Source organism: Onychostoma macrolepis, chromosome 06 (assembly GCF_012432095.1).
Source record: "Onychostoma macrolepis isolate SWU-2019 chromosome 06, ASM1243209v1, whole genome shotgun sequence".
Lineage (NCBI taxonomy): Eukaryota > Metazoa > Chordata > Actinopteri > Cypriniformes > Cyprinidae > Onychostoma > Onychostoma macrolepis.
The window spans coordinates 17,117,396-17,142,719 of record NC_081160.1 but is presented as its reverse complement, the minus strand read 5'-3'; the positions used below and the strand labels follow the sequence as shown (position 1 = coordinate 17,142,719).

Below are 25,324 nucleotides of genomic sequence, written 5' to 3'. Positions count from 1 at the left end.
AACTTCAACATTAAAAAAGTGTAATTACATGTACATTTAAATATATACAAGTTTCAATAGAAATGATAATATTAAAGTATATTTTAATTTACCGTAAATGCTTGTTAGTACATTCTGCAGTACACCTTATCCCTATTTAACCATATAGACAATAGAAATAATTATGAAATTACATATAAAGATGTACTTCCAGTCCTACTAACGTTCATCTAATTGCATTTATTATAAACTTAAACTATAATACACTTTCATTTAATTGCAACTTGGACTTAAGTATATTATTTTCAAATATATTATTTTTATAATAAGCACTCTTTTTAAACTTCTTTTTTTCCAAGGGTGAGCATTGTTTTTTTACCTTGTACTTTTTTTCACTTTAACTTTTTCAAATTCTCTTTGTTTCTTATTCCTTTTGACCTACTGATTCACAACTTGAATAATGATCTCTGTGTCTTTTTATCTATAAAATATTATAGTTATTTGAGTTATTCACAGACAGCAGCCAATAATAAGGCAATTTTGTTTTTCATTTGGTGACACAAAGATTACATGCCATATTAAAATATTTCAATTTTGCTTTTCTGTGATTTAAAACACACATAATCGCAGAGAACACACTTTCATGAATTCAATAAAATGGGTTTTTCTAAGTAACCTTTCATAGATTTGTTCTTCCATCTGTTTTTGATTGTTCTACTGTTATTTGGAACATACTATAGATGTGGCCCTTACCTTATGAGGAGCAGAAGGCCCACCGCCGAAGGGTGCCAGGCTGGCAGGTGGATCAGTGATGTAGGTTTTCTTCGGGGGAGCGGGCTGGTACCCTTGGTTGGGTGGGGGAGCGGCATGGTGACTTGGCTCTGCTCTCCATGTATTCTGACCTCCATAAGTAGGAGCTCCACCATAGTGCTGGTCTTGGTAGCCTCCAGATGGAGCAGGACAGAATCCCGGCTGCGGAGGCCCGTATGCAAAATCAGGGCCTCTGGGTTGAGCCGGCATGTACTGTACCTGCGCTGGACCACGGACCGGCTGCTGCTGGGGGCCAGGCTGGGCGGCCCTGACCTGAACATTGAAGGTTGGCTGGCTCGGAGTAGAGGCGGTGGTGTAGGATGCGGGGACAGGCTGGGGAGCGGCTTGGTATTGAGGTCGTGGAGAAGATGAAGCCGGAGGAGGGGCAGTCGAAGAGGCCTGTGGTTTCGGGGTGGATTTTTTGGTGGCAGTTAGAGGGGGTTGAGTTGGGATGACCATGCGCCGATAGCCTGTAACAGGGGTGTTGGAGCCTGCTGCAGCTGGGCTGGAAGAATTCTGTAACAAATAAACATTACATTAGAAATTAATTTTAAGTTTTTTTGCCCTCTTGGCAAAAGAAAAATGTTTATTGTTGCTTCATGATTGACAAACAATTCATTGAATTTTAAAAGTGAAGAAACAGAAATAGCGAGAACTGAAAGAATTGAAATTCAACCACATTAGAGTAAAATGTGGGCAGATCATGTCCATGTTTTTGCCACAAAATTGTGCTTTATTATGTAACGTTACTGAAAGCACATACTCTATCTCTCCCGCTCTCTCTCCCTCACAGACCGCACATACATAACAGTTACAGTTTGCGCACACTAGCATACATCGTGCTAATGTTGTTAGCGCTACTCTGACGATTTTATCAGTAAACAACTTAAAAACTACATGACTTCTCACAAGCGAGGTAACAACAATGGCGCTGTTCGTGAAGGAAAGTAACTAAGTTTCACTATAACTAGAGACATTGCTGCCGAACACTATTGAGAGACGCACAGAGGTAATCTCTCTCTCTCTCATAACTTAGTTATGTAAATTAAAAGAACCAAAGACTTAAACTACCTCAGTCTGTGTGCATTGAATTTATTTAATACACGAGTTTTACAATTTGAGCTGAATTACTAAAATAAATGAACTTTTCCACAACATTCTAATTTATTGAGATGCACCTGTATATATATATAAAGATAAACATTTTATTGATAAACAGTGATAAAAAGAAATTAATAATAAAAAAAATACATTATAATTTGGTTGAATTTCAGTTCAAAATGAATCTATCTCTGTCTGTCTGTCTATCTATCATCTATATATACAGTGGTACCCAGAACAACATCTAAAAGAACTGCAGGCCTCACTTGCCTCAATTAAGATCAGTGTTCATGATTCAACAATAAGAAAGATACTGGGCAAAAACAATATCCATGGGAGAGTTCCAAGGCAAAAGCCATTGCTGACCAAAAAGAACAAAAAGGCTCGTCTCACATTTGCCAAAAAATATCTTGATTATCCCCAAGACTTTTGAGCAAATATTCTGTGGACTGATACGACAAAAGTTTTGGAAGGTGTGTGTCCTGTTACATCTGGTGTAAAACCAACACAGCATTTCATAAAAAGAACATCATACCAACAGTCAAATATGGTGGTGGTAGTGTGATGGTCTGAGGCTGCTTTGCAGCTCCAGAACCTGGATGACTTGCCATAATTGATGGAACCATGAATTCTGCACTCTATCAGAAAATCCTGAAGGAGAATGTCCGGCCATCAGTTTGTGACCTCAAGCTCAAGTGCACTAAACACAGCAGCAAGTCCACCACTGAATGTCTCAAGAAAAACAAAATTAAGGTTTTGGAGTGGCCAAATCAAAGTCTGGACTTAAATCCAATTGAAATGCTGTGGCATGACCTTAAACAGTCCATTCATGCTCAAACACCCTCCAATATGGCTGAATTAAAACAATTCTGCAAAGAAGAGTGGGCCAAAATTCCTCCACAGCGATGTGAAAGACTCATTGCAAGTTATCGCAAATGCTTGATTGCAGTTGTTGCTGCAAAGGGTGGCGCAACCAGTTATTAGATTTAGGGGGCAAGCACTTTTTCACACAGGGCCATGTGGGTTTGGATTTTGTTTTCCCTTCATAATAAAAAACTTCGGTAACACTTTAGAATAGGGAACACTTATTAACTATTAACTACGACTTTTCCCTCAATAAATTCCTAAATTGCTGCTTATTAATAGTTAGTAAGGTAGTTGTTAAGTTTAGGTATTGGGTAGGATTAGGGATGTAGAATAAGGTCATGTAGAATAAGGCATTAATATGTGCTTAATTACTACTAATAAATGGCTAATATTCTATTAATATGCATGCTAATTAGCAACTAGTTAAGAGACCTTAAAATAAAGTGTTACCAAAACTTCATTTAAAAACTGCATGTTGTGTTTACTTGTGTTATCTTTGATTAATATTTAAATTTGTTTCATGATCTAAAACATTAAAGTGTGACAAACATGCAAAAAAATAAAAAAATCAGGAAGGGGGCCAACACCACTGTATTAGTGCTGTCAAATATCTATTTGTACTGTGTATATTTATTATGTATATATAAATACACACACAGTCTATATTTTGAAAATGTTTACATGTATTTACACATATATATATATAAACATAACATATTTTTTCATAAATATACAACATGAATGTGTTTGTATTTATATATACAGTATATAATAAATATACACAATACACACACGTTATGTAAACAAAAAAAACTTTTATTGTGGATGTGATTAATTGCGATTAATTGTTTGACAGCACTGAGAGAGAGAAAGAAAATTTAAAGTTTATCAACACAAACTTTGAATGCTGAATTGATAGACTTTCAATAGCTCAATAATTTAATAAGAAGTTAAATAAATACATTTATTTATTTATTTATTTATTTTAAAATGTCCTAAATTCAAAGGATTTATAGTCTTTATTGATCAGGGTAGAAATACACTTAATTTCACATAATACCATTACTTGTTTTTTTTTTGTTTGTTTGTTTGTTTGTTTTTTCCTATACAGCAAGTTCTAATTCCTGTTATTTCAAAACAATTCCAATTTCAATTACTAAGCCATGAATTTAAAGAAACAATTTTAAAAGCCAATTCTGCCAAACCTTGATCTACATCAAGCTATACAACAGCCCAAACCATTAAACTACTATCCATCACAGCCTGGAAACCGGCTAATAGTCATTAATGATGGGACAGACATGTTACAAAGAGAGGTGGTCCTAGTGAACATCAGGGGGCATAGAAACTTCAGAACACCACAATTTAATCATCCCGTATCTCACAGCGCAAGTACAGTAATTATGCAGCCTCTACTGCAGATCGATCCACAGGGCAAGTGCAACAGCCATCGGTTGGTTGTGCCCAGACCACATCCTCTCATAAACTACTGCTAATAAAGCTTTGAGATTTAGAGTCAAGAGGAGGGTATAAATTGTTTTGGTGGAGAGAGAGAAGTGATGGGCAGCCGGACGAGGGTAAAGACAATTGTGCTGATGCTAGCGGGCCGCATGGGATGGAGGCTAAATCAGAAAGATTTGCTTCTTCGTTTTCCTGGGTGCTTTTGGCTCTGCAGCTCTACGCAGAGAAATCTATTCAGTGTCCAACAATAGCTGTGTCACAGAGCCCGAGGACAGGCTTGATTTCTGTAGATGTAAAAAGATTATTGAAAATTCAAATAAGCACAAACCCAGCGACAACCATCAAAGATCAAAATAAATCCCAGCTGTAGAGCGTTTGGTGCTTTGTCTGATTGCATTAAAAGACCAAAGAGATACTTCCATTCTATAATATTTGGCTGATTTTATTCATCTATAGAAGGCTGTTCTGTCATAAGTAACCAGCTAAATGAAGACCAAAGAGACTCTAATTTCATGATGAAACATTCAGTAATACTCTTCATGATAGCACATCATTGCCTCGAGCAGAATTGCACGTTTTCAACACGTCTGTGAAGCGAATGTGCCCATAAAAATGTTTTAATCTTGTGGTGATGCCCATCTCTCCACGAATTCAGACAGGAAGTGTTTGGTTGAGCGAGGAAAGACGCTGTTGCATCATGCACTTTAGATGGGTTTTATGGTTAAGGTGGCTTGCTGAAGTAAGTGGGTCAGAAAGAGGTTTTTTAAACCATAAACCATAAACCAGGTTAAAACCAGCCTGTTAAACAAAAGCGGTGACACAGGCTCACATACTTTTAGATGGCAACAAGTCAAACTGCAATGTAATTTCTATAGATTTTAAATTAAAGTAGTGTTTTTGAATTAAAGTAGTAAATTAGTATAGTATAGTAAATTATACAGAAGTTATAATCACTATTTAATATTCTAAATATAATTGACACAATCTGAAAACATGCATGTTGCTTATCCATATTGCAGATGAGTAGAAATAAGTTTTCATAAGAAAAAAAAAGGCAAAACATGTAAAAATAAACAGAAAATTAAAAAAAATCATCATAAAAAAAAAAGATGTAAAGAAGTTACAATAATTATTGGTTTTAAAATATACGATCTTTAATATATTATAAGTATATAAGTAAAAAGTCTGAAATAAGAAAACAAAATAATAATAATAATTAACACACAAGCAACTGTAACCAATTTCAATGCTAGTGACGTTGCCAGAATATTAAAACTAATAATATCATGAAAAAAACTCCATGAAGTTCACTGACAAACATGAGTCTCTATTGTGAAATGTCAATGGTATTATGTATGCATGTATTTATGTGCAAATATTGAAGTGACATTAAGATCAACTTAACAATATAAATGCATGTCAAAAAGCATGGCACTCAGTTATGATGATGATGATGATGATGATTATTTATTATCATTATTATTTATTCGGCTGTTATTTAGTATTTTAGTGACTCTGAATGAAATCATTAAATCAAGAAAATACCTAATTATTATAAATTGCATTTAAAAAGTAAATTTCTTTGGCTAAATAGACCAAATATCAATAAGTAATAAGTAAGTAAGTAAGTAAGAAAGTAAATAAATAACATGAAATAGTATTCACTGGCTGATAACATACTGTATAGACATCTGTGCATATACTGTACAGCTAAAGTAGAGGGCAGAAGTAAATGACTCCTCCAAGGTGACTGTGCCAGTTTCAATTACATATAACAAAATCAAAGTCTAATAGCAAAGTCTGTTTCAAATAGATCACCAATGTTAAATTCTCTAATGACCTACAAACTAGCTGCCATTAACCTATGCTTTTCTTTTTAGGTTACTGCCTTAAGCCAGAGAATGAGAAATCAATTACCGTCTCTATCACATGATGAGAAGACTGAACCTACATGCCTGAGGCAGACGCTTGTTCTTTAAGACATAAATATGGCCTGTTATTACGGCTCACAGCGCTCCTGCAAAGTCAGGAAGAGGTCTGTGTGGCACAGCGAGCGTGATGACCAATCAAGGTAACCAATCACAGAGGTTTATTAACCTAACAGAGCAAATTAAGATGAGTGGGAACTCAAGCTCTTGGTCATGTTTCATCTTTACATTTAGCAGCAGGAAAAAAATAAATTCTGTCCTTGGTTTCACAGACAAAATCATCATGGATACGATCGTTTAAATGAAGGACAAACTGTATTTGAGTCATCTTAATGTGCTTGGGCTGCGCCCATTAAAATGAGGAAAACGATAGATGAGTTTGTTTTCTTTTTATCTTAACAATAATACCTCAGGCTTCGTGACACAAAGTCAGATAGACTCGAAAAAGTCCCCGTGAAATATTTCACACTCTTAACTACAATTTCCGTCTCAGTGATTAGGGCCGATGTATCTGTCTGCATGCAAATGTAAAATACCCTAAACGTGCCCTTCAGGAAGTGAAATTACTCAATTTAAATGTTTCATGCTATTTTAAATACTTGATATTATTAATTTATCTATAAAGACCTTAAACCCTAACATTTACTTAGGAGAGGGCTAGAAATGCAAATAGGACCCTAAAAATAATTATATTGTCATGGCAAATTTTACACCCATTAGATTAGAGGAGAGGAAATCATTCCTTTATTTGAGGGTGAAATCATGGGTAGGAGAAGATTGGTACGAAATGGCACATCACAGATTTACTTGTGCAAAAACAAATTAGGAAAGTTCTGTTTTACGGATGTCTTAAACTTTGTCAGAGTACCCATGAAATATGCAGCTGTTCACAACTTCTGGGTGATCAGAATCTTTTAAATTCATGTTAAAATTAACTCCTAATGTTCTGCAAAGTGACATGATTGTAACATTATCATCTGCATTGACATAATAAGTGACCAGCAAAAGGAAAATCATCAAAAAATGTTATATGTTCACTAACTTTCAAAGTACAAACTAGGGTATCAAAATATACTGGTACTGATGACAACCATGATATTTAATAATCAAATAAAAAAAATTAAAAATATATGGTAATATCTGGTTGACACACCAACATAGAAGATTGCAGTTTTGCACTTTAATGCTGGTTTCCATCATAAACTGTAAAACAACAACAACAACAACAACAACAACAACAAAAAGGACAATGAGAACACACTGTGTTGCTACAATTCATGCACTAAAACATGTTGGAGGACATGACAGACTAAAGTGAGACACTTTAATAAAAAATAAAGCTTTTAGAAACCCCAGTCTGCAGGAAGTTCTTTTTTGAATGTTTGTGTACAGTTATACTCTGAGTTACAAACACTTGCTTGACCTGTGTGATTAAATAAAATACATTTTTAAAATGTTTGAAGAATTATACTGATATTAATGTTTTAATAGCAATAATATCGTTACCGTGAATTATTCAGGCCATGATGAACGTAGTGAAAATCTGATATCATGACAGCCCTAGTACAAACAAAATCAGTTCATTTTCTTTTGTGTTCCAAAGAGGAAAATAAGTTTTGGAGGGCCATTGTCCATTGTCATTAGCGTGGCGCTACTCACACAGAAGTCACTTTCAAACCAAGCAGCTTTCTGTTGGTCAAAGCGAATTAGCATGACCAACTTGATCATTAGTGAAATCTGCATGGGGGAATTTTTTCACCTCACGCAAAACTCCCAAATGTGCAGATTCCTATTGAAATGACTGGATTTCACCCTTAAATTTTGCAGAGCAACTGTAAATGTGACTGCACCTGTGACAAAATGTTAAACAAATATTCATTCTTGGGTGAAAGATCCCTTTAATCTAAACTCAAAATGCCTGATAGATCTGGAACCCTTTTGTTGAAGTGATGGCTCTTTGTTTATAAAAACAACTGGACATTAGTACTACATACAAGCTGTACACTAAAATCTTCAAGAGCACTAAATATAGAGCACCAACAGCTGTAACCCAACCTTACTTTATGGATATCATGAACAAACTCATAAATCAACTCTGTAGAGAATTAATCTGTATGAACTGTGCTGTAATGTGTGCCAAGTAGACCAGTAGTCCAGCTACTGCAGCATCTCTGAACAGTCTCTTACTTAAGAAACTTACTTTTCCACTAAAACTCATGATTCAGAATGACTTTTACAAACAACTTGAGTGTGAAATTTGTCTGTAACTCCAAGGAAAGGCTTTTTGACACATTAGAATAGATTAGGAGCAAGCGTGCAGGGCTCGAGGGCATGAGTAAATCTGTTAACTTTGCATTTCAAACTGAGAGGGCGCATGGGGGGGGACTTGCGATTGTACAGCACAGAGGTAAAAACCCCAGCACTACAAAGAGAGAAGCTCCTCTCTCCATCTCTTTCTGCTCTCTACGTATTGTTTGTTTCTGAACAAATGGGAGAGATGTCTCCCTTCGGCCTCCCGGACTGCAGGTCAGATAGGATCGGTGCGAAGGAAGTTTGCGCCCACCCCTTGTAACGTTCACTCATTCGTGTTGTAATCAAAGTCAGCGAGACGTAGTGATTGTCGTCTTTTTGGGGGCTTCGATGCACTTGCACAATAAAAGGCAATCAGGCACGGAGTAATGCGACTATCTCCTTCCACACACATTAAAAAACAATATCTTCTCTCTACACTCAAGCAGTTCTGGGCACTCGTTTAAGAAAACAGGATGAAATAAGTTATTTTAAATATGATTCAAGATGTTCCACTCAAAAAGGCCTCCTGCGGTTTTGAACTCTTGTAGATTTGAATATTAAATACATTTGGGTGGAAACGTTCATATAATGCAGAGTGAACATTCTTTTAGTAATCAAATGTCAAGCTCTGCAAACAACATGAAACAAAAGAATTCATTTAGGTAATATTAGTTTCCCTTTGAGTCTGACAGGAAATGTTTTCACTGGACTCTCCGCAGAACTAGAACAGTTTCATAATCACTGGGCACGCTCACATGCACGATCTTAAACAGATATTCTTAACAACCTGACAGCCTGTAAGGTTAAACTGTTGGGGAAAGGTCATCATCACATATGGAGAGCATTTAGATGCTTACATTTTACATCGATCATGCGTAATAAACTGAAAAACATGTAAGCAAAGACAGATTATGGATCTAATACAATTACAGTATAAACTAATAAACATAGATAAAATGCCTTTTGAACACAGTATTACCTATTTAATGTTGTATAATGTTGTTATCTTTTTCAATGTGTTCATTTTCATAGCTGCACTGTAAAAAATATACTGGTAAATTTACTGTAAAAAAATAAATAAAAATACTGTAAAACAATGTTTCCAGTAATATGAGATGGCATACTGGTGCCTGTATATTTTATAACTTGTAAGCATGTGTATATACATCATAATTTACTCACAGTCAAGTTGATCCAAGTTAAGTTTATTTTTTGGTCACACTTTATTTTAAAGCTGCAGTCCGTAACTTTTGGTGCTCTAGTGGTTAATAAACAGAACTGCGTACGTCTTGCGGGTAAACATTGTTGCCGGAGCTACTTCTCTCTGTTTATGTCTATGACGAATCACGCAGGTACTGGGCTACTCCGCAGCGGTACCTACCCGAACAAGTCTAAAATAGTCCAAATATAAACACTTCTTATAGGTGTACTCTAGTGATTTAGGATAAGCCAAAAACACGGTTTGGAAAATGGATTCATGGTGTACTCTCTTATTACATAAATTGTGGGTCCCACTTTATTTTAAAAGTTTACAACCCTGTAACAATGAGAAATACATATATTTGTGATGGGGTTGTGGCCACTGCTGCTCATGTAGCATAGGAGAGTCGACCATACATGGCAGCAATAAAACAAACACATTGTATATACTTATGAATGAAAATAAAATGTTGTAAAAGTAATAATTTTCCATCTTAATTTTATATGACATTGTTGAGTTGTTAAGCTTGACAGTACCCTCCCTGACTATAACATGCCTCAAAAATATGAATAAAAAGTATGATACCACTAACCATTTTCTGCACCACTATTAAAGAGACCTGAATGAAGTCACATATGAGTGGAGACTAAATTATTATGGGCGAAGAATGGTTAGTGTGACGGGGTTGAGTTCAGACTGAGAGACATAATTTTACATTCTGTTTTTTTTATCAAATATTTTGCTTTTTTTTTTTAGAAAAATATTTTTTACAAGAAAGGAACACAAGTAAATGCTTACATTGTTGCCAAAAATCACAGACACTATGCACATTTTGTTAGTAATTTTCTAAGTACAAACTCGGGGACATTACAAAATGCTTGGTTCAAGATAGATATAAGACATTATTTTATGCTAAAAATATAAAAATGCAATAATTATTTGTATTAATTATAATGGGCATCCCAAAGTTTTGTGAAAAGCTTCTAACAATTTTGGTGAACCACCACTTTAGAAACTCAGGGGGACTGAAATATTACCGAATCCCAGGAATGACCCCGAAATTAACCTTCCTATTGTTATTTGACTCTTTGAAGTTATTATGATTCTTTTTTTAAACCTTTGTAATGCCATTTTTCTAACTTTATTAAATGTATGTCATCTTTTGTGCCAATAAAATTTAGATATATAAACTTTTATCAAAAAATTTTAACTACACAATAAATTGAAATAAAATAATAAGATATAACAATCAGGAAGAATAAGTTTCCAGTCAAATGAAATCAGCATCAACAATTCATCTTTGCATGGCACAGAAGAGCACAAATGTGGCATTAAGGAATATTTACAGAATTTAAGAAATTTTTGACAAGACTCAGAGGTGGAATTAATACATCTCATAATAACAATGTTATGAGATTAATGTTTTAAATATATAAATTTCAATGAATTATATGACTCAATTTATACTTTAAAAATGAAACAGAAACTGCCAGTAGGTTGCATCAAGTCACTGTCTTTTGTCAATCGATTCGTTCAAACGGCTGATTCATTTAGGAACGAAGCAAGTGACACTTATGGAATGATTTCCCGGACTATTCCCGGACTACTGGTAAATGGCAAAAGACAGCATTGCGCAGCGAACCATAAACACAGCGCTACGTTTATATGCAGAACTGGGATCGCTTTCGTAGTCTTTTGAATGGATAAAATATAGAAATCACTTTAATTTCCAAATAAACCTAACCAGATAGAAATGAAACGCCATCCCCCCTCGAAATTCACTCCCCCGGACTCCGTCCCCCTGTGTCCCCATTTCCAGCCCTGCTTATATTGTTAATAATACCTTTATTTAATTACATATGTAATTAATTTTTGTAATTACATTAATAATTACACTGTTGACCCATCCCTTACACCTTAACCCACTCTTAAACCTACCTATACCACCAAACCTGTCCCTAACCTTACCCACATCCCACCTCAATAGCAGCAGAAGTGTTTTGCAATACAATATGAACACAATAAGTACATTGTACTTATGTTTTGATGTAAGTAGAAAATAATTAAGGCCACCTAATATAAAGTGTGACTAAATTTTGAACACAAAAAGGTTCAATTCTCGCTATTAACAAACCATTAACTATGACTTTTGCCTCAATAAACTCCTAATTTGCTGATTATTAATAGTTAGTAAGGTAGTTGTTAAGTTTAGGTATTTGGTAGAATTAGGATGTAGGGTAACACTTTAGAATAGGGAACACTTATTCACTATTAACTATGACTTTTCTAGGGGTGACCCCGAATAGTCGACGATTCGATGCTTCGATAGGAGAAGCCTGATTGGACTCCCAATCTCTCAGTCGAATATTCGCGGGGTGTCATTTGGTTATATGGGGGTGCTCAATGTCTGATTTCACATAGAACTACCAGTTATCTCCCAATAAGTTAATATACAGCCTATTAAGATAATGCTGTAAATAAGAATCTGAAAATAAATAAGCTTTAGATAAATATTTTAACGTGCGTGAATAAATCCAACCACCCCTATAGATTTAAGTTTCACTTTCCATAATCCGTGACCGACGGAGGAGCATCTTGGCAGCAGGGATTTAAATCTTTAACAAGACTCAAACTGACACAGGCAGAGTTAAAGACTGGATTTTTTCGATCAAGTAGGGTTCAAGTGATTTCAAAACATTTCAGCCGGTTATTTATCCTGTATAGGAGAGTTGCAGTAAAGCGCTTAATTGTAGTACATCTCGTCAGTGCGCAGCGTGGGCAGTACAAACAACAATGCAAAATATTAATAACTATGACTGGGACTGTCATATACATAACATTATAACAAGAACACTATTATAATAAAACGCTTTAGTTACCGTGTTTCTGCATGTTGTTGCGTGAACAACACGTCCGCAACAAGAGTTCATTCAGAGCCGCGCATACGTTCATGCATTCGGGGCATTTTGTGCAGATAGCCTATAAGTCGTAGTATTAACGTTATGTTGTATAAATAACGAAGCATATTCTATATGAGATAAATGATAAATTAAAAACCTGCTATCAAATGCTTCATTCTACTGGTCATCTTCAGCGCACGGCATGCAGCTCAAAACAGAAATCCAGAACATTAATAAATGTCATATAGGCAACATAACGTTATAATGAGAGCACTATTGTAAAAAAAACAAAAAAAACAAAAAACAATTGTGAATTCTTAGGGTTTTGCTAACATTTAATGTTAACTATCTTTTAATCAAAACATAAAATATTATTTTTGTATCTGTGAGGCGTCGTTACACATTTTCCCTGTGTGTTAAAGTCAATAATTATGACTGTCCAATGTCTGACTTGACTCTTGGTAATGTATATTGTCCCGCCCCAAACATATGATTCAACTATCAGTCGACTATCGGTAAGATTCAAAAATTCTGATTCAACTATAAAAATCCTTAGTCGGGGTCACCCCTAGACTTTTCCCTCAATAAATTCCTAATTTGCTGCTTATTAATAGTTAGTAAGTTAGTTGTTAAATTTGGGTACTGGGTAGGATTAGGGATGTAGAACAAGGTCATGTAGATTAAGGCATTAATATGTGCTTAATTACTACTAATAAATGGCTAATATTCTAGTAATATGCATGCTAATAAGCAACTAGTTAAGAGACCTTAAAATAAAGTGTTACCAGATGTAGAATATGGTCATGCACAATATGTTATTTTTAGGTACCAATAAACAGCCAATATGTTAATAATAGGCATGCTAATAAGCAACTAGTTAACTGTGAGAATTAGGCCCTATACTAAAGTGTTACCTCTTTTTTTTGTTTACCACAAAAGAAGATATTTTGAAGAATGTTGGTAACCAAACAGTTGACAGTAGCCACTGACTTCCATAGTATGAAAAAAATATATAATACTATGGAATAGGGCTGTGCGATTAATCGAAATCGAACCACAATCGCGATTTGAGATGTTGCGATTTGCAACATCTACAGTTTTTAACCTTGTATGGTAAAGTACAGGAACTTACAGTTAAGCAAATAAAATTTGGTATTGTAGTTCCCTTCCGAGGGAACTTCGAACTGCGTCCTCTAGGGGTCGCTATGGGGAAACACCTTCAGCGTGACCGGTGTCTGAAGCATACATCTAAACACATACATCTAACATTGGCCGGCGACAGCCTATGTCGTCATTACCCGGCACGACATCAATACAAAAGGCTCGCCAGGAGAACACGTCATCCTCTTCTTTGTCTTCATTGACCATTTGTTTATGTTAGCATGAGCTAAGCACGACTAGGAGTGCATGTTCTCTCACCAGAGGCTTTGCTTTGATACCCACCATTTCACACAGCTCACGTGCTGTGTGTGTATGGTGAAGAGTATGTGCGTTCAGCTCTTGAGGGAGTTGGACACGCTCTGAATTCATTGCTTATTTTCTTGCTAGGGATAAACATGAATTGAACGTGTTCGACTCCCGAGGAGACGGCTTGTGCTCATCATGATGCATTCGAGGGGTCTACTGAGGGGGAGGTGAGTACTTCACCATTTACCCGAGTTTGTAGATAGCATTTGCATTAGTGCGTTCGCCTCTCGCGGAAATAGCAATGCATTCGTGGCAGAGGTTTCTGTTCTCGCTTGATTTCCGCGGTAATCTAGTGTGTGGGCGGAGCATGTTTGGCTCCTGCAGGAGCTGAATGCATGTGCGTTGCGGTTGCGGTGAGAATTGTCTGTCCATTACCCGCGATTCGCGGTTGATGGGCAGAACATGGAAAGGACCTGATGGGAAATTTTTCCCTATCAGTAATTTCCTTCTGTTTATATAGCAATCATATACTGTGGATATCTGTCTGGAGTTATCGGATAGATGAGTTATATCCTGTCCTATATATCCTGTGTAGTACTTTTTTATACTACACTCCACTGGAAGTCCGGACCAAAGTGTGAGTATGATCCATTTCATCTCTCTATTGCTAGTTTTATGTGGACTACAAACTAGCTTTTCTCGGCAGCGATTACCTCTAACTTTGTTACAGGATTAGGACCTCTGCGAGCACCTCCCCTGAGGATGTCAGAGCCCCGCTGTCGACCAATTTTGGTGATGGTCTCACCCATCGGTACTGGATCCAGGATGGATGATATCCCTATATCTTCGGCCTCATGCTTGCTGGATCATGTAGCCAAGTCGTTAGGCTTCTGCAGGAGCCTCCTTGGTCATCAGGTCCCTAGTATAGGGCTGAAACCTCAGGACTCTGAATTAAGGGGACACTTAATTTCTAGCGATTATCGCCGATTTGATTGCACAGATACTATTTAAACTAAACTGAGCTAGACAATGACATCTCTGAATTCAATAATGAAATGCCTTTAACTGAAAATTGAGTGTTTAATCTTATCATTATACATTACTGACACTCTATCCTCCAATTTGATACTGTTAAGTGCTTTGACACAATCTGTATTGTAAAAGCGCTATATAAATAAAGGTGACTTGACTTGACTTGACTCGCGGGTCCTCCATTCAGATTGAGCATTTTCGGGGGGTGTAATGCTTCGTATGTGCTCCCTAACATCCTGGCTGGGCGTTTGCTTCAAGAAGCTGCCCCGGCCAGGATGTGCTACTCATGTCTCGCCCTGAGGGGCCTCCTGAGATTTGAGTCGTCCACTCAACCATCATGCACATTCTCTGAGTTAGAGCTCCTCTCGCTGAGGCGTGGAGTGGCTTCACTCCTTAATTCCACTCTGCAGTTCTATAGACGGTCAGGCCCACGGGTCCTCCCTTTCACACTGCCCTTGTGGTCGAACCAGTTATCGCCCCTCCACAGAGTGGGCTTGAGCACACTGTGTTCCCTGAGGTACGAGTGAGTTGTGCTTCTGCGGAAACCCTTCCTCATGCTTCGGCTTTATGGAGCAGTAGCTCTGTATGCATGAATGGTTTTCAGGTCCCACTGTTTCTTCTGATCCAGTATCAAGATAGAGAGCATGAGATTGAGTCCAACTGCACCAGTTGACCATCTCTTACTGGGCCCTGCTGGATTACCACATCTATCTAGTGCCGCCTTCTGGTAAAGCTGAGAAGCGCTCCCCTCTCTGTGAGGGTTAGCTATGAGTCGCTCCCAGTGTGCGCTGTAAGGGCCCGCCTCAGCTTGAGAGCCGAGAGCGCTGCTCCCAAAAACCTCATTTGCGACAATACTGAGTTGTTAGGCCTGTCTCTGTCGCCTCCTTAGTCAGTTGCCTCTATGTTGGGACCCTGTTATTACCTGTACAAATGTGGATCCCCTTCTAGCTGGATCCCATTTCTGATGTCCCATTTGCAATCTACCTGTCCCCCGGACATGGCTGGGCAGACTGTGTGAGTCCTCCTGTCTACTTGAGAGCTAGGTACTCTGCCACTGGGCTATTGATCGCTTCGGTCGAGCTGGGTTCCTGAGTGTCTGAGGCCTCCTCTCATTGGGTCCTCAGCTCCTTGGAGATCCATTAAGCAGCAGCCTCAGGTTGTCAGGCCTCTCTCAGCCTCCCTGTTAGGCCGCTCTCTTTGTTGGTTGAGCTTAGCAGTGCTCCCCTCACCTTAGAGGGTTACCTTTGAGCATGCCGCTCCCAATTGAGCGTCTGAGGCCTCCTCATATCAAGTCCTCCGCTCCTTTGAGCTCCATTGAGCTCCATTGAGCAGCAGCCTCAGGTTGTTAGGCCTCTCTCTGCCTCCCTGTTAAACTGCTCTCCTGTTGGCTGAGCCAGCAGTGTGCCGCTCCCAGATTGAGCATTTGTGTTTCTATTTTTGAAGTTGGGCCTCCGCTCTTTTGAGCTCTGGTTATCAGTCATGCCAGCTTGCTGGGCCATCTTCTGCCTCCCTGGCGGGTTGCTTGCTGAGTGAGCTAGCTGTGCTCCCCTCATTGAGCATTTTTAAATGGTGTTTTTCTTAAGTGTTCACGCTAGCCTCTGCGTGCTTTCTGAAATGCACGTTGTGGTAAGATGCACACTAGCTCTTGCATCTTTTCTAAAATCTGGCATGGTATGGGTTACGTGCTCAACCTCGCTCCCATTCTCTGAGTTGGCTCAGGCCCCGGTCACCTTGGGCCCCACTCCACTTATGCACAGTATCTCACAGAAGTGAGTAAACCCCTCACATTTTTGTAAATATTTTATTATATCTTTTCATGTGACAACACTGAAGAAATGACACTTTGCTACAATGTAAAGTAGTAAGTGTACAGCTTGTATAACAGTGTAAATTTGCTGTCCCCTCAAAATAACTCAACACACAGCCATTAATGTCTAAACCGCTGGCCACAAAAGTGAGTAGACCCCTAAGTGAAATGTCCAAATTGGGCCCAAAATGTCAATATTTTGTGTGGCCACCATTATTTTCCAGCACTGCCTTAACCCTCTTGGGCATTGAGTTCACCAGAGCTTCACAGGTTGCCACTGGAGTCCTCTTCCATTCCTCCATGACGACATCACGGAGCTGGTGGATGTTAGAGACCTTGCGCTCCTCCACCTTCCGTTTGAGGATGCCCCACAGATGCTCAATAGGGTTTAGGTCTGGAGACATGCTTGGCCAGTCCATTACCTTTACCCTCAGCTTCGTTAGCAAGGTTGTGGGGTCGTTATCATGTTGGAATACTGCCCTGTGGCCCAGTCTCCGAAGGGAGGGGATCATGCTCTGCTTCAGTATGTCACAGTACATGTTGGCATTCATGGTTCCCTCAATGAACTGTAGCTCCCCAGTGCTGGCAGCCCTCATGCAGCCCCAGACCATAACACTCCCACCACCATGCTTGACTATAGGCAAGACACACTTGTCTTTGTACTCCTCACCTGGTTGCCACCACACACGCTTGCCACCATCTGAACCAAATAAGTTTATCTTGGTCTCATCAGACCACAGGACATGGTTCTAGTAATCCATGTCCTTAGTCTGCTTGTCTTCAGCAAACTGTTTGCGGGCTTTCTTGTGCATCATCTTTAGAAGAGGCTTCCTTCTGGGACGACAGCCATGCAGACCAATTTGATGCAGTGTGCGGCGTATGGTCTGAGCACTGACAGGCTGACCCCCCACCCCTTCAACTTCTGCAGCAATGCTGGCAGCACTCATAAGTCTATTTCCCAAACACAACCTCTGGATATGACGCCGAGCACGTGCACTCAACTTCTTTGGTTGACCATGGCGAGGCCTGTTCTGAGTGGAACCTGTCCTGTTAAACCGCTGTATGGTCTTGGCCACCGTGCTGCAGCTCAGTTTCAGGGTCTTGGCAATCTTCTTATAGCCTATGCCATCTTTATGTAGAGCAACAATTCTTTCTTTCAGATCCTCAGAGAGTTATTTGCCATGAGGTGCCATGTTGAACTTCCAGTGACCAGTATGAGAGAGTGAGAGCAATAACACCAAATTTAACACACCTGCTCCCCATTCAGACCCGAGACCTTGTAACACTAACGAGTCACATGACACCGGGGAGAAAAAATGGCTAATTGGTCCCAATTTGGACATTTTCACTTAGGGGTGTACTCACTTTTGTGGCCAGCGGTTTAGACATTAATGACTGTGTGTTGAGCTATTTTGAGGGGACAGCAAATTTATAAGGTTATACAAGTTGTTCACTCACTACTTGTAGCAAAGTGTCATTTCTTCAGTGTTGTCACATGAAAAGATATAATAAAATATTTTTAAAAATGTGAGGGGTGTAGTCACTTCTGTGAGATACTGTATCCTTGAGCATCTACTCCCTAGGACATGTTGATGCAGCTCCTGGGCTAAAGCTCCCCTAGTAATGCTATTTCTAAAATCCATGTTTATGGTAAGTGTACACGCTAGCTTCTGTGAGCAGTCTAAAATCCACATTGTGGTAAGAGTGCACGCTAGGCACCTTGCACACTTTTCTGAAATCCTATATGGCATGGGTTCAACCTCGTTCCCATTCTCTGAATGAAAGGTTTCCTGAGAGCATGCAGCTCCTATCTGGGCATCTGTGAGCAGATGCTCCGGAGTCTGTTCTGTGACTGCTTTGGTTGAGCTGGCGATACTCCCCTCACATGGAGGGTTCTTTCTATGAGTTACGCATTTCAATCTATATGCGCTCTGAGCACACAGTCTCCCGCTGAATTATTTGCCACTCCCTGAGTGTGCCACAGTCACGTAAGGTCTTATGACAGCTTCGGTTACCCCTTAAGTAATGGTACTTTAAAATCCATGCTATGGTAAGTGCACACACTGGGCTTCTGTGCACTTTCTAAAAATCCATGTTGTGGTAAGTGTGCACGCTAAGCATTCTGCGCACTTTCTAAAATCCTGTATGGTAAGGGTTATGCGCTGTCAGCTTCATTCCCTTTCTCTGAGTTGGTTTAGACCCCGGTTTTCACCTTGGGTTCCACTCAACTTATGTATCCCTGTTGATACATTCTGAGTGGGGTGTTGCTACCTAGGATCTGTCGAGCCAGTTCTTTGAGCAAACGCACTCAGTTCTGGCCATAGCCCCCTGAGTGACAGGCCAAGGTCTGGTCAGTTCTAGATACCCGATTGTATCCCCTTGAAGGAGTCTCTTTTCTGATTCCAAGCCTTTGAGCTCTGCCCTAGGCCTGGGCTTCCTGGCCCAGCCCTTAACAGGTAAGTTGTTTTGAGTATGCAGCTCAGGCTCTTGGCCTAAGGGGATAACGTCACTGACAGCCATCAATGCGTCCTAGGGGCAACTCCTATGGCTATTGTAGAGTTGGAGCTCGCTGTGGCCTCTGGCAAGCACTCCCCTCAGCATGGTGGCGTGGGTATACCATTCCCCATAGCGACCCCTAGAGGACGCAGTTCGAAGTTTCCTCGGAAGGGAACGTCTCAGGTTACGCATGTAACCATGGTTCCCTGAGAAGGGAACGAGACACTGCGTCCTCTAGTTTGCTTGCCATGCTTCGGACGCAAGCGTCAGACGAAGAAGCGGATGACATGTTCTCCCGGTGCCCATTTATACTGTGGTCGTGCCGGGTAATGATGTCATAGGCTGTCGCCAGCCAATGTTATTGTCGTGTTTAGATGTATGCTTCAGACACCGGTCACGCTGAAGGCGTTTCCCCATAGCGACCCCTAGAGGACACAGTGTCTCGTTCCCTTCTCAGGGAACCATGGTTACATACGTAACCTGAGACGTTTTTTACAGTATTCTTCTGTAAAAATTACAAATATCTTGCAATTTACATTACAATTTACATTTGAAATTACATCTGGACAGTACATCTCATAATCAAGTGAGGGGCCCTCCAAAGAGCCTGGATGTAAACATGTAAACACCCTGAATGGCTTTTTCTTAGAGGGAAATGACATCAAATGTTTAAACAATAAGATTACTGCCTCTTATTATGATTCTGCTTTGCATTTATTTGAAGACATCTGAGATCTGAGTCTGTCGCCGTCTTTTTTCTCAACTATTGTGCCTTCTCTGAATCAGATAAGTCAAGAGAAGGTATTAACAGGAAGCTGTAATTGTGGCTGAAGCACGCACAATATCAATCATGAAACTGTCCATCAAAAGACACTGTTCTCAGAAAAACTTTCATTTACACGTTTTGAGTAGGAGTTTGTTTTTTTTAAATTCCACATAGGGGGCTTTCATCTCTTTTCTTCTGTTTCATTATGAGCTTTCGTTCCTCGCCTAACCATATTCTCCAATAGTTTCACAGAAACTACAGACAGAAAGAAGGTATTCTTCAGAGGGTTTATGCGTGACCATGATACGAAGACATCAAAGATGTCAAAGCAAAGCAACGAGGAGGACTGCATTTGAATATGGTACACATTTACCCACCTAGCGTGATTTCAGGGAAATATTACTAATACTACAACTAATAATACTGATAATATCAGCGCTAACTGCTGCCTGATTTATGGTTCAAGATCATTAGTCATGTATGAGAATGTAATATTCAGTGAGCAGTATTTTGAAACTTCCAGTGTTGAAGCCATAAGTATCACCACATGAGTCAACTCTGCACTTCATGAAACCCTTTTTGAACAGTCATTCAGGGCCCATATATAATGTCTATTCCATGTAGTAATTCATCCATTAAATACACAACATACCCCACAGCGATGAAGTCCCCATCTTGTTTCAACAGCCACAAGAAACATCAGTGAGAACCTGACCGCCAGATGTTTCTCATCCACACTGAACAGGCTAGATGACACACCGTATTCATATTTAGCAAAACACAAATTGATAAGTTTCATTTAAAAAATAAATAAAAAAAATATGTTAAAAGATAGAAACAATAAAGATATTTTATATATATTATGTATATGTATATGTTTATGTAGGTGTGTATTACATACATCATCAAAATAATTTGTAAATAATAAAAATATTAAACAAGGATTAAATGCATATTAGGGGTGTAACGGTACTCGTATTCGTAGTGAAAATTTTCAGTATGGGTCTTTCGGTTAGGTACGCATGTGTACCAAAAAAAAATATATTCAATTTTTTCAGGAAATTCAGACAATAAATGCAAGTTACATTAGCATTAAATCAGACAATTACATTACAATAGTAATGTAAAAGGGCTCCCTATAGTTTAAAGCAGAAGCTGAGGTAGATTTTTATCCCTAAGAAAATGTTAATTGTAATCGAATTTATTTATTTATTTTTCCCTCCTGCTGTTCTGAAATCATACCGAACCGTGACGTCAAAACCGAGGTACTGTATGTACTGAACCACCGTTACACCGCTTATATATATATATATATATATATATATATAAACAAAATAAAATATCCAAGATATATTCTCAAAATTAAGAAAAAGAAAAAAAAGATTTTCTTTTTGATTAAGTAACTGAATTTTTGGTGTTCTAAATACTATTACTGACGTATGGATGCACACTCCTGATACCCAGTCCAAGGGTCATGTCCAGGTCAGACATGTTTCTCACCAAGTCATCAGATTTCAAAGTGTCCAATCAGTGCTCTCATGTCTTTGCGGGAGGAGGAGGAGAAGTTCTCGCTAATGTTTGGTGACAGAGATTTTGAGGGTGAGCTGTTTAGCAGTGTTACTCAGAGGGCAAACAATGTAATGTAAAAAGGCAGGTCCCAATGACGGCTTCAGCGTCTCCGACTAACAACCACGCTACGCGATTGGTCGGATGTGTGTAAAACAGACACACGAGTGATAGCATGCAGTTTATTAGACTAACGCATAGTGACTGGCTACATGAAGTGCCAGCGGGCACGCTCCTCTCTCTACAGTTGGCTGCTCCTGTCAAAACTCTGAACCTGCTACCATGTTGACCTTAAGGTCAATGGCTGCCACAGGCAGTTGGGCACTGTGTTCCCACTGGCCCCCTCCTATTCTTTTATCTCCATCTCTGTCTCCCACTGCGCTTTTTTCTTGTGTCCTTCGTTTTGCTGGCTGCAGCCTGTTCAGTCACAGAGGGAACGTTTAGCGCAAGTGCAAACAGTTTAAAACTCCATGTTCCCAGTTAATTAAAAGAAATGTTCTGGCTAAAATGAAAATTCTGTCATAATTTACTCACTCTCGTATTGTTTAGAGGTGCAGGGTTTTTTCTTTTTGCTGAAATGAAAGTGACTATGAACAGAGGCTGTCAAGTTCCGAAAAAAGGTAGAAAAGCACCATAAAAATAGTATATTTGACTCATGCACTATAGTCCCATGAAGCCATCCGCAAGCTCTGTGTGAGGAGCAGGCCGAAATGTAAGTTGTTATTCAATGAACCTTTAGTTTGATACAAGAAGTTCTTGACTTCAGTGTCACATGAACTTTCAGTTCATCACACAAAGCAATATTGTACAGGTTCAGGAGATTTGGAATATTGTGTGTGAGTTTATTGCATAGGCTTTTATGATTCTTTCTGTCCCTTTTTGTGGCACAAATTTAATTTGCAGCTGTAATTTGTAATTTGGAAAAGAGCAGAGGAGAAGAGGGCAGAGAATGTGGTAGTTTTGTTGCTGTCTATGCAAGGTCAGAAAGCACCCAGATTTCATATAAAAATATCTAAATTTGTGTTCTAAAGATGAACGAAAGTCTTACGGGTTTGGAACAACATGAGGGTGAGTAATTCATGACAGAATTTAATTTAATTTAATTTTAAGCATAAATACACTTGGTTATTTTAATAAATTATGTAAAATACCACCATCACCATTGTTATAATTATCAATGTATTAAAATAAAATAGTTTTATGTTACATTTATATTGTGATTATGTTGTTTAGTAACTCCTAATTAATGGTCAGAAACACAAAATATATAATAAACATACCTACATCATTCTCTCTCACTGTAAAACTGGTATAAAAGAGTTCTGAAGTAAATTCCTCCTCCTCTTATCACCTGTCAGACAATGATTAGCATTGATTGTGTCTGCTCTGTGATGTTTTATGAGAAATACAATGAGTGGGAATGTTTCTTCACAGCTAGTCTTTAAAATCAGACACTAGTGTTGCTCATTTCTAACCATAATGCCAAATAATAATTTTAATAACACCTTATGTGTTTTACTCCCTAACAATCTAAATTACTAAATGTTGCTTTCTGAATTCTTAAAAACAAATGCCGTATTTTAATATGATGGCTAGACAGAATTCAAATGATATATCCATCAATATCTATGAGAAAAACATTCCTCATCCATATTTGTATTTCCTCTTTCTATCAGTATATCTGTCTAAAGCCTACAGACAGAGTGGACAAATTAATTTAATGATCTTAAGGATTAAACAGCATGTCATTACACAACATTATTTATCACACAAAGCATTCATTTTGCCATTTCTTGTAGCAGCGGAGCGGTAATGTGAAATAGATCTTGCCCTCCTTAGCAGGAGACGGACAACAGGATTATGTCTCAGAGTGGCAACTAAGCTGACAATAGCTTTAAGCAGCTGCACACCTCCTCCTTTCTATTTACAGAGAAGATAAGAGGAAATTGGGAGAATGAAAGGATGAAAGGCAGGCGATGACTGTGACCTTCTGCACATTTGGAATAGCACACTTTCTGAATGCGACCGCATATCATGTATTTAAACGTGGTTAATTGATGCGTAACATGTCCATAAATTATTTTTATCTAGATTTTAGATGAAGATTTACATGAAAGTTTGAAGAGAAAGTCTATATCTTAGGTCTACTGACTTGTCACCACTTCTTTTAAAGGGATGGTTTTAAAAGCAAAGGAAAACCAGTCTCCTCTTGGCTTGTATCGAAATTTTTAGATACTCCGACATTTTTCTTTACAAACCCTCATTTTGTATTTCTAATACGTGACCGGTGTTTTGCTTTGCTCTCTCCTCTGTGCTTCCACAATCATCATATATATATATAAATAAAAATAAATAATAAAAACAGGTTATTCAAAAACAGAAGTTATTTAAAAACAAAAATGAATGAATGAATGAAACTCAAGCTGATGTACGCATTTAAATTTACAGCATTTATCTGTAAAAACAGACAATATTGATGACTTATTCTGCTCTACACAGATTTTTGTCCAATCAGATGCTTTCTATGATAAGAATGTCCCTCCTCTTAATACAAACTGCAACTGGCTCAAATCATGTAAAACAAAATTATAGTTTATGGCTGTGACACAATTAAAGCCTACTGTCTGTTTAAAAAAAAAAAATACATGATACAGTCTAGCATGCCATAGCACATGATCTTCCAGATATATTTATGCTTTATTATATTATAAATTATACTTTGACTACTTTATTGAATTTTGAAGTGCCACATTTTTGGAGAGCATGTGAAACAGATTACATGGATGTTATTTTAATGTCCAGCTCTTTCCTGGCAATTGAGTCATATGAGACCTTCCTAAAGGGCCAATCACATTAAATTCCCTCGAGACCAGCATTTACAATAAATAACATTAAACAATTAAATCAATGTTCAAGAGAAGCCATACATGCTTTCTTAGGCAGGTTACATGCTCTCAACCTGACCCAGTGGGGGCTGCACCAGTCGTATTTAGACCGTGAGCATACTTCAGCGTGAGCAGTGTGAAGTCAGCCAAGAGGCTCCTCTCACGGAGGCGGCAGGAAAGGAAGCAAGGAACAGCAGTGACAAATGACAAGTCATGATTTTACAGTCTCCGATCTAGTCCGTCAGCTCACACCGCATGGGTAAATGAAGAGTCTTGACAGAGGTTTATGAGCGGGAGACAGAGAAGAGACAGTGATGGGAAAGGGTTTAATTGAATGGAGAGCTTGGAGTGGGCCGAAGTGTCAGCACTTTAATTGTTGTTACAGAGTGCTAGTGATGTAACTCGCTCTATAAACACAATATAGGGACTGGCAGAGAGTGGACGCTCACCAGAGACTAATGCGGATGAAAGAATAGCGCTCAGCATTGATGTAAGCGCTCTCAATGATGTCAGATGTAAATGTGAGGTAATTATTCACAATACTGTGAGCACCACGGTGTACACTTTTAATATCCCAAAAGACCGTGCCAACCACACACACACACACAAAAAAAATAAAAAGCTCTCTGAAGGAAATCATAGATTTCCGATTCTATTCAGCCCACGAGCCTGTGAATTGATTCCTTAACTCAGAAATAAAGCACAATTAGGAACAAGAGACCAGTAAAATAAAAAGACCAATAAAATGTGTAACATCTCTCTGACTGAGATGCTTTAATATAAAAGGACAATTGGAATTACTTCCTGAATAGGTTTCATTTAAACT

At 38.5% G+C, this 25,324-nt stretch overlaps 1 protein-coding gene across 4 annotated transcripts in view; it reads right to left on the bottom strand.

Annotated features, from left to right (window-relative positions):
• The window catches only part of lpp (LIM domain containing preferred translocation partner in lipoma), a 218,761-nt gene that overhangs the window by 79,671 nt on the left and 113,766 nt on the right, over positions 1 to 25,324 (bottom strand). For all 4 annotated transcript variants that reach the window (XM_058777838.1, XM_058777836.1, XM_058777837.1 and 1 more), the window contains one exon: positions 733 to 1,305. In XM_058777838.1, coding sequence (XP_058633821.1) covers positions 733 to 1,305 — 573 coding nt within the window. The remainder of the gene's footprint in view (positions 1 to 732; positions 1,306 to 25,324) is intronic.